A 10,752-nucleotide genomic window follows, 5' to 3' on the forward strand; every position below is an offset into this window, starting at 1 on the left:
AAATAAGTAAATTGACTAGAAAGTTGGAAACATAAAGTGAATGACGCATAAGTCATAATTTAAGTCATAATATTAAGAACAATAAGTAAATAACAAGTTAAGAAGATGATATCAATATGACAATATCCCCAATAGTCCAATACAAGTCAAGTAGTCATCTAGTGACTCAAATGTTTACAAATATTCTAATAATAACTACTCCGACATCTAGGATCGACCCCACTCATAGTCCGATGGAGCTTACGTGCATTGTTCTCTGACTGTAGGACAAATGAATGTCACGTCATAGTATGGGAGAAGAAACGAGTGCAGTCATCCACATTGGCCATGTAAATTGCATCAGCAACATGCTGAAGGTAACCTATCCTAGGATATGGGTAACTAAACTGTGAAGAAGTACTACCCACTGATCCACTATGATATGATGCCTTTGACATGTACAAATACGGCTGGTGGGTTGGCTAGGAAAAGATGTCATCTACAAAAGATGATCCACTACGTCCCTGTGAATGGAAGTCGTACTCAAAACTGGGAATGGATGGAGAAGATATTTAATTGATCACCATAAAATGTACATAACCCCTATTTTTTTTACATTCTTATTGTAAGAAAATCAAAATTTTGAAGCAGAAAAAAAATATATATATATATATTTATATAGGAAAATGTTTCGACACCATGAGGTTGTAAATCGGCCTCTGGTGTCTAACATATATTAATTTCATCACAAACAAACAAGTAGTGATCATGCTTCTTTCAAAAAAATATTTTTCGAGAAATTGGTTTTACCTGAAATAAAAGCTGCACAAATGTGCTAATGGTGTGTTTTCTGGCGTAGATGCGGCGAAGATTTGAAGGCCGGTGCAGGAATCAAGGAGGAGAAGTGAAAGGATGAAGAACAAGGTGAAAAAAACCCAAAAAACCAGAGCTTGTTAAGTCTCGATCGAAACGAGTTTTGGTATTTATGAAGCTACTTTTGAAAAAGGAATTTCGACGAAGTTTTTGTATTTTTTTTATTCGAGCTACTATTTCATTTCGATCAGGTCGAGATACTCGAAATATTCGAGATCTCAACCGAGATTTCGTGAGATTGAGTACTATGGTTGATACCCCTACCCAGAATGGTGTGGAAGAAATGAAAAACCGCCACTTGTTAGAGGCGGCTAGGGCTTTGATGTTTGCTAGACATGCCCCATCTCAATATTAGGGAGATGCTGTCCTCACTACTGCCTATCTCATCAATAGGCTACCTTCTCGGGTTCTTGACTCCCGTAGTCCAGTTGAAGTTTTACTGGGGACTTCCTCCTTTGTTGTTATTCCCAAGGTGTTTGGTTATGTGTGTTATGCTAGAGATACAAATTCTCTAGGCAAACTTGAACCTAGGGAGTTACGTTGTATTTTCTTGGGTTAATCTCTAACCCAGAAGAGTTACAAGTGCTACCACCCTCCTTCCCGCCGTACTTTGGTCAGTATGGATGTTATTTTTCATGAGACCCATTCATATTATTCTTCACCATCTCTTCAGGAGGAGAGTTCTAGTGAAGATGTGCTGTCCTTTGAGGTTCCTCCTTTTCTAACCCCTATGGCTGCTGTCCAGCCCCCCATGGCTACTACCTAGCTTCCTTCGATTGCTACCCAATCTCCCTTGGCTGCTACCCAGCCCCCTCTGGCTGTGCCCCCCTCATCCAAAGGGAGTCCTTTACAGGGGGAGACCATGGAAAAGAGTGTTGTTGGTGTTCCTATTTAGGGGGAGCTGACTCCTATCCAGAGAACTATTAGTGAGTTTCACAAGAGGATTGACAACTCTAATATGATCACCTACAAAAACGGAAGCACCAAAAGGGAGCAGCTTCAATCCACTGTAGCACCGATACCCATCCAGTTGCCGGCTCAAGATCTAGATCCTTCCTCTCCTGGTAAGCCCTCTTCTTCCGACCTACCTATTGCTCATTACAAAGGTACTAGGACTTGCACTCTGCATCCTATATCTCATTTTATTTCTTATAGTTCTCTTTCTCCTTCTTTTCGTGCATTTGTATCTTCTCTTTCTTCTGTTTCTATTCCTAAAAATTGGTAAGAAGCATTTATAGATGAAAAGTGGAAGGCAGCAATGTTGGAAGAAATGAGAGCACTACACAAAAATAATACATGGGATCTTGTGGTTCTTCCTCCAGGAAAAAAAATAGTTGGATGTAAATGGGTCTTTGTGGTTAAACAGAAGGCAGATGGGACAGTGGATCATTATAAGGCACGATTGGTTGCAAAGGGGTTCACTTAAACTTATAGAGTTGACTATCAGGAGACCTTCACACCAGTGGCGAAACTCAACACTGTAAGGGTGTTATTGTCTTGTGTTACAAATCTTGGGTGGGATCTTCAGCAATTGGATGAAAATGCCTTCCTCCATGGGGACCTTAAGGAAGAGGTATATATGGATGTTCCACCAGGTTTCTCTAATGACAAGATCAGGGGCAAGGTTTGTAAATTGAAGCGCGCTCTTTATGATTTGAAACAGTCACCTAGAGCCTGATTTGGCAAGTTTCACAAGGCTATGATTTCAACTGGATATAAGCAAAGTAATGCTGATCACACTTTATTCATCAGACGAGTTCGTGACAAAGTAACTATTCTCATAGTCTATGTGGATGATATTGTGGTCACTGGTAATGATGGTGATGCTATCAAGAAATTGAAGCACTTCCTTGGCCGTGAGTTTGAAGTAAAGGATCTGGGGACTCTAAAATATTTTCTAGGGATAGAAGGATCTTTAAAGGGCATCTTTCTTTCTCAAAGAACATATGTCCTAGATCTATTGTCTGAGACTGGGTTGCTAGGTTGTCAACCTTCAAATACTCCTATGGAAGCTTCTACAAGACTTAAGGGAAAAGAGGGTGAAACTGTTGACAAAGGCCGTTATCAGTGATTAGTGGGCAAACTAATCTATCTCTCTCACACACGACCTAACATAGCCATTGTTGTAAGTTTGGTGAGCCAATTTATGCATGATCCTTATTCCTCTCACATGGAGGTAGTCCTTTGCATTTTACGATATTTGAAGTCTGCTTCGGGAAAAGGAATCCTTCTCTCTCCCAAACATCATCTGAAGGTTGAAGCTTATACTGATGCTGATTGGGCTGGCTCTACTAACAGAAAATCAATTTCGAGCTATTGTTCCTTTGTGGGTGAAAACCTTGTCATGTGGCGTAGCAAGAAGCAGAATGTTGTGGCAAGTTCCATTGTTGAAGTAGAGTTCCGTGCAATGGCATAAGAAATCTATGAACTTTTGTGGCTTAGAGGATTGTTGCAAGATATTGGTGTTGTTGTCCATCTCCCCATGATGCTTTATTGTGATAATAAAGCAGCCATTAGCATTGCTCATAACCCTGTCCAGCATGATCGTACTACGCATGTTGAGGTTGATCGACATTTCATCAAGAGAAGCTCAAAGCTGGACTCATCTGTGTTCCCTTTATAAAGTCTATTGATCGGTTAACCGATGTGTTCACCATGGGGCTAAGTAGCAAAGTGTTTCTTCCTATCTTAGTCAAGTTGGGCATGCACGACACATATGCTTCAACTTAAGGGGGAGTGTTGGATTGAATGGGCCAGAATACCGTGGGGGGTATTCTGGACTTTTTACTATTTTATTTCATGTACAACCATGTCGGCTATGATAGGGACAATTCTGTCCATGTAATTTTCATTCCTTATTATAAATATATGGCTTGGGGTCTACCTTAGACCATCCAAGCATTCACTCCTAATTCTAATCTCTCAACAGGGAGCATGCATCTTCTTCATTCGTTCCCAGATTTGAGTATGACGCCCACTTACAGGGACATACTGGATCTTCCTTTGTGGACAGCTTCTTCTCCTACCCATCCCACCAGCCGTACATGCTTCCAACACCATCAAATTAAAGTGGCTCAATGGCTGGCTCTTCATATTACGATGACCTATACCGTAGGATAAGTTACCTCCAACATGTAGATGAGGCCATTTATAGGGCAGTTGTGGAGAACTACGGGCGTTTCTTCTTGCATACTACGATGTGACATTTATTTGTCATGTAGTCGAAAGAAAATGCACGTCGGCTCCATTGGACCATAAGCGGCTTCAATTCAGCACGTCATAGTTCATATCAGTAGATAGTCACAGTATTGTATTGTTGGGACTTGGGTGTCTATGTGAACTGTACTTTGTAGTTTGTACTCTGTACTAATTCTTAAATAATTAATCAATATTATGTTTCTTCATCCATTGTTGCATAGTTTACTTGTTTTACTTTCCTATCATGTCTTCTAGAACTAAAACAACGTGTAGAAAATAGGCAATATTACATAAGGTATATAATGTAGTCCTAGATAGGTAGGAGACCTACTAGGAGCCAAACAACAGGATCAAATAACAAAAGGGGCTGAAACTTGGATCGAGTGTCAACAATGATGTAAGGGATGTATGCTGAAATTTTGGTTTGAAACTGATGGACAGATTCAAAGTTATGGAGGTTTCCTAGTAGAAGTAGGAGAGAGGGGTAAAACTATAATTTCAGACAATCGGCTAGGCGGATGGTGCTGAAATTTGAATCGAATCTCTCTTAGGGTTTGAGGAAGACTTGATCAAAATTTTAGCAGGTTCTAATGGTTAGATTTGGCTAGGCAGAAATCTCACGAAAATGACCTTGTATGTGACCTTCTAGAAGGAAGAAGAATAGTTGCAGAATTTCTTACTTGTTGCAGGTCTTCAATGGCAACAGCTTTGAAGATGAACAATGGGGTCTCCCGATCTTCACGATGCAAGGAGATAAGTAGCAGCCCTCCTGATCTTCATGATGCAAGGAGTCGATTGAAGATCCATCAATCCCTTCACCATGATATTACTCACAAGACAATCTTGATATTACTCACAAGGCACACTCACGATGGAGCAACGACAGCAACAAAGGCAGCAAGCATAAGCTGAGTTTTTATTAATCAAATTCATATGTAATGTTAGCCTCCCTTACAAACTTATATAGAAGACTCAAAAATAGACTTAGACACTAAAAAGAAATGGCCTAACCCTATCCCTAACCTATTAGGTAACTTAAACCAACTAGGAAATTAAAAATACTAAAAGAAATAGATTTAAAACATGGTTGGACTTATAGAGTCTTAATCCAGCCCAACTTACATCACATGACCACTTAAGTTGTCACATGACCACTTAACCAAGTCACATGATCACTTAAATTGAACCAATTGGATGCAACCAATTTGAATCGATTCAATTAAAAAACATAAACATAAACTAAGTATTGGGTTAATCCCATATGCAACCTATATACCCATATTTTAGGCCCATAAAAGTGGCCTATTACATTAGAAACCCATGGGATCAAAGGCCCAACATGTATGTAACCCAACCCTAGACTTATTCCCAATGAAACAAGCCCTATTTGGTGATGAATCTGCATCAACTCTCCCCAACTTGAAAAAATTCGTCCTCGAATTTTGTAGTGATGAGGGGGAATCAACATGTGATCGGCAACTTTGACCATCTCCAAATAGAATTCCGGTGATGGGGATAAAATCTCCAAGGCGTGGAGCTTTCTCTTCGAAGAACCATGGTGGCATAACAAACTCTATGTGTTCGTTTTCTGAATCAGCAGCAACTGTGAATGTCCTGTCCATAGAGTCTTCAGTGTTAGCAACCTTTGCATCTAATACTTGAGACACAAGCTCCACCTTTTCAAAAACAGCATCTTGAATGCCAATAATTTCTTATGGAGTGCTCTCAACCACCTCTTCATCTTCTGCTATTTCATCTTTTTCTACTTTGGTTTCTTCGACATTAACCACTTTAGTAGGGTCTTTTACATGTTGACTTTTCATCTTTGAAGCTATAGGGGTTGTCTCTTTCTTTTCATCACAATTCACTGCCACATCAGCTTTATCTTCAACTTGTGCTCTCTTAACTTCCTTTGGTAATGGAAATTTATATTCAACCCCTGTTTTAATACTGGTGAAGTTAGATTTCCCACACTCTTCAACTTGCAAACGGAATCTCATTGATGGAGGCTTCAAGTTGTCTTCAGATTTGAAGGCCTTTTGGTGGTGATGTTGTCGATGGGAATTAAAGTTACCTTGTTGTAGAGCTCTGAACGTTCGTGGGAAATATTTCTTACTCAGATCTTCTTTCATCTCTGCCCATGTAACAGGTTCTCTACCACGGTAGTCAGGATAATCCATCTGGGTTCTCCACCAATTATGTGCTGGTCCCACTAGCTTGGTATGTGCTAGTCTCATTTTTCTATGCTCAGGCAAATCATACCAATTAAAATAATCATCTGAAGAAGCTAACCAATCACAAAATACCTGTGAATCTGGTCTGCCATCATAGTCTCTAAACTCATATGCCTCTGGAGGTCTATGGCGTCTCCTGTAGTCTCTGTATCCTCTGTTCCTATCTTCACTATGATCTCTGTACCCTTCTCTGTCAGGTCTATGTCGATCCCAGTAATCTCTATCATGTATGGAATGATCTCTGCGGTCCCTGTGACGTCTGGGATGATCTCTATGATGTTCATCCCTTCCCAGAGTTCCATGTACCTCAGAGTGAACTTGTAATCTGTCCTCCTCTACATATAGATGGTTGTTTACAAGAGGCACAACTTGCCTTTGTTCTATTACCAACATTCGATCACCAAGAGCTTGCTGTTCTGTTGAAATTTTCTGTAACATAGTCATAATTGCAACAAGGGAATCGGGTGGGGGTGACTGTGTGGGGTCCACAGCAGGGGTGCCATGTTCAACCATGGCTCTGATACCACTTAATGTAGTCCTAGATAGGTAGGAGACCTACTAGGAGCCAAACAACATGATCAAATAACAAAAGGGGCTGAAACTTGGATCGAGTGTCAACAATGATGTAAGGGATGTATGCTGAAAATTTGGTTTGAAACTGATGGACAGATTCGAAGTTATGGAGGTTTCCTAGTAGAAGTAGGAGAGAGGGGTAAAACTATAATTTTAGACAATCGGCTGGGTGGATGGTGTTGAAATTTGAATCGAATCTCTCTTAGGGTTTGAGGAAGACTTGATCAAATTTTTAGCAGGTTTTAATGGTTAGATTTGGTTGGGCAGAAATCTCACGAAAATCACCTTGTTTGTGACCTTCTAGAAGGAAGAAGAATAGTTGCAGAATTTCTTACTTGTTGCAGGTCTTCAATGGCAACAGCTTTGAAGATGAACAATGGGGTCTCCCGATTTTCACGATGCAAGGAGATAAGTAGCAGCCCTCCCGATCTTCACGATGCAAGGAGTCGATTAGAGATCCACCAATTCCTTCACCTTGATATTACTCACAAGGCACATTCACGATGAAGCAAAGGCAGCAACAAAGGCAGCAAGCATAAATTTGAGTTTTATTAGTCAAATTCGTATGTAATGCTGGCCTCCCTTACAAACTTATATAGAAGACTCAAAAATAGGCTTAGACACTAAAAATGAATGGTCTAACCTTATCCCAAATCTATTAGATAACTTTTTTTTTTTTTTGGTTGGAACCTATTAGATAACTTAAACTAGCTAGGAAACTAAAAAACATAAAAATAAACTAAGTATTGGGCTAATCTCGTATGCAACCTATATACCCATATTTTAGGCCCATAAAAATGGCCTATTACATTAGAAACCCATGGGATCAAAGGCCCAACATGTATGTAACCCAACCCTAGACTTATTCTCAATGAAACAAGTCCTATTTGATGATGAATCTGCATCAGTATACAACAGGGTTTGACATTTACTGTCAACCAAGAGTGCAAATCCAAAACACCACTTTATGTGACTTTTCTTACAATATGAAGGTTTATATATACTTAAATAGGCTAAAACAAGGTTTTCTTGAAGTATCGGAGTCTACTATGGCCATTCCCCCTCCCCCCCTCCCCCGAAACAGCCAATCTAAACATCCGGCAAAAAAATACACATTTCGGCAAAATTTTAAACTATGATCTAAACTACTCTATAAATATATTTCAAGCACCACTCACTTGGTATCTACTGCATGATTGCCGATTGATTTTTATTTCTTTCGCTAGGAGGCATCAATGTTCAGATTGATGATCAACCCTGCTATACAGTACCATTCACACAATCATCTTGAAAAAGGGGGAAAATATTGCATTATAGGACAAAAGGAGGAAGGGGAGAGAGGTATCGCAGCCATACAAAGCTGTTATTTTTTTTAAGTATTTGAAGAAAATAATGTTGTCATTATCAAAGCAAATGGTGTGACAGAAGTTCAAGATATCTGATGAATAAAAAACATCAAAACTGAATCAGATAAATTATTGCAATCCTTAGCAGAATCACCCAAAAATATCTCGAAGATGAAAATTGAAACAGACGTGACGTAATGATTGAATGGCTTGAACCATGCGAAAAAGAGTCAGACCTTGGGAAAACAACAATGTCAGGGACATTTACAGCTGTGTGGAAACTGTTCTGTGGCTTCCCATGAAAGTATCTCTCATCATAATCTAGCGTCATATTTCCCTATACATGTGAAGAAAACGTCAAGCTCTGCCACAAAATCCTATCATTCAAATTCCCACTTCAAACCAGGCAAGTCAAGGACAAGTTTGCCAACGAAATTAAAAGGAACTTAGAAAAGAGGAATTTACAGCTCATTACATGGTAGGTAGACCGACTGTTAATATGATTGATAAAATGGAAATGGAAGAGTTCAAGTTAAATTACTCCACAAATGGCCTTCAATTCGTCAATAAGCTCTTGCGCGACTTCCTTGCGAGAACCTTTAACAACAAGGTCCGTGCTATCTTTGCCCCCAACGGTGCCACCACTGAAATTTGAAAATCCAAAACATGAATCAAATCAACCAATCAGCGGCTTGTCTGTGCAACGGAATTCTTTAAATTTTAATATGATCATTCACAAGGAAACTTATAATATATCAATTAAATAAACTAGCCTACAATCCATAACCGATTGAAGTTCTGGGAACTGAAGAAGAAACGGAAGAATGACGATTCAAGAGGAAAAGGTTTATCATATCACATGGAATGTCTAAATGATGAAAACTGTTTCAATTAATCAACTGAACCATTTGACAGAGATTTAAGTACGTACCGGTAATCATCAACACCGGAGGCATCGCACATCGAAGGATTTCTCCCAATGTCAAAGACAATTGATCCAGCAGACAACGCGACGGCGAGGGGAATAAGAGAGCCTGACCATGATAGCACTGGTTTAGTCCCCTCGGAATACAAAGTTTCAGGGATGTACGTTCTCTGAGTGCGAAAATGGTAGACGGATGAGCTCTGGATGGTCCTGTAAATGTTCCTTGAAGAAGAACTGAAACGAGAAAACCAAGATGAGAACGCCATGATAGAACCTCAGTTTGGTTTCATGAGAGAGAGAGAGAGAGAAAAGCCGTTGGAAGAGAAGTTTAAGAAAATTTGGGATGGAATCCCGCCTTCGCCAGGGGTAAAGAGGGTTTAATCTGGGAATTTGCGGCAATACCACCTTCCTTGCGTCACAGGTATATGGAGATTAAAAAAAACGCATTCATCCCCAATTGTGAACTAATAAGACAAGTGGATCTATTATCACCAGCATTATTCATATTATACATAGAATGCCACATTCATCCCCACTTGTGTGCTAATAAGACAAGGGGATCTATTATCACCAGCATTATTTTTTTATTTTTTTTTGGGTAAAATTCAGGGAACTCCTTGGGGGGATTACAAATATCTCAGATTGGACAATGGCCATACTGTCGAATTCTGCATCGACAGGACCTTCCTTGCTAGGGAATCGACTACAAAGTTTGCCTCCCTAAAAATAAAGGAGAATTTACATTCACTGAAAGAGGGAACCAGGAAGTGGATATTTTAGATAATAGGCTGGACTTCAAGCGAACCGAGCCTTCCAGGATTGAGAATCAGCTCCACAACACCTTTGCTATCGGACTCTACTTCGAGGAACTCCACTCCCATTGCCAAAGCTTCTAAAAGACCACTCCTAATTGCCAAAGCTTCTCCTTCAGTAATATCGGAGAACTGAGTCACCTCAGATTTGGCAAAGATGGGGTTACCATCAGGCATGCGAATGATGAAGCCTACACCTTTGTTGAGACACTTAGTCTTTGCTGAAGCGTCACAGTTTAGTTTGAGGAAAGGATGAGCCGGCGGCTTCCAAATGGGCACAGAAAGATTCCTGGAGTGAATATGGTTGGATTGGATATGCTTTGAGATTCTTCCCACTATGGAAAATTCTTCATAGGCTGCAGAAGCAGCATTAATAACTTCTTCAGGGGTCCAAACTCGATTCCCAAACGCTCCATCGTTTCTGGCCATCCACAGAGACCAAGCGATAAAACTGCCGAGGGAGGTGGCTTGTTTTTGCTCCTTATCTCCCATGCCTTTGAGATCGATCCAACCCTCAATCCATTTGGAAAGTGGGAGATCATTGCCATCAGGAACTCTGACCGTCAAAGGGTTGCCAAACTAAACAGCCTTGGAGAAGGCGCACTGGAAGAGGATATGCTTGATAGTTTCAATATTTTCTCCACATCGAAAGCACTGAGGGCCTAGGTTGAACCCTCTAATGGCACAACCTTCTCCAGTAGCCAAACCCCCAGCACAAGCACGCCAAAGAAAAGATTTGATTTTTGGTAAAGTATTGTGGTTCCACAGAGCTTTCCAGACTTGAGCTTTGGTTTGGTGCCACCTGCTTACTT

General features: G+C 40.2%; 2 protein-coding genes across 3 annotated transcripts in view; both read right to left on the reverse strand.

Moving 5' to 3' along the window:
* The window catches only part of LOC122649561 (D-lactate dehydrogenase [cytochrome], mitochondrial-like), a 134,247-nt gene extending 124,801 nt beyond the window's left edge, over positions 1-9,446 (reverse strand). For both annotated transcript variants that reach the window (XM_043842759.1, XM_043842758.1), the window contains exons 1-3: positions 9,135-9,446; positions 8,745-8,847; positions 8,440-8,540 (exon numbers count right to left, since the gene is read on the reverse strand). In XM_043842759.1, coding sequence (XP_043698694.1) covers positions 8,440-8,540; positions 8,745-8,847; positions 9,135-9,394 — 464 coding nt within the window. In that variant the 5' untranslated portion in view covers positions 9,395-9,446. The remainder of the gene's footprint in view (positions 1-8,439; positions 8,541-8,744; positions 8,848-9,134) is intronic.
* A 458-nt stretch (positions 9,447-9,904) lies between these two features.
* Positions 9,905-10,369, reverse strand: LOC122650778. The gene has a single exon (XM_043844161.1). It carries the CDS (start codon positions 10,367-10,369, stop codon positions 9,905-9,907), a length of 465 nt encoding a protein of 154 aa, XP_043700096.1.
* Between the last annotated feature and the right edge of the window lie 383 nt (positions 10,370-10,752).

This window comes from Telopea speciosissima, chromosome 2, assembly GCF_018873765.1.
Source record: "Telopea speciosissima isolate NSW1024214 ecotype Mountain lineage chromosome 2, Tspe_v1, whole genome shotgun sequence".
NCBI lineage: Eukaryota > Viridiplantae > Streptophyta > Magnoliopsida > Proteales > Proteaceae > Telopea > Telopea speciosissima.

What these genes read in the sequence shown, in the direction of transcription:
- LOC122650778 (XM_043844161.1), bottom strand. Translation starts at nt 10,369, where the DNA reads ATGGCCAGAAACGATGGAGCGTTTGGGAATCGAGTTTGGACCCCTGAA.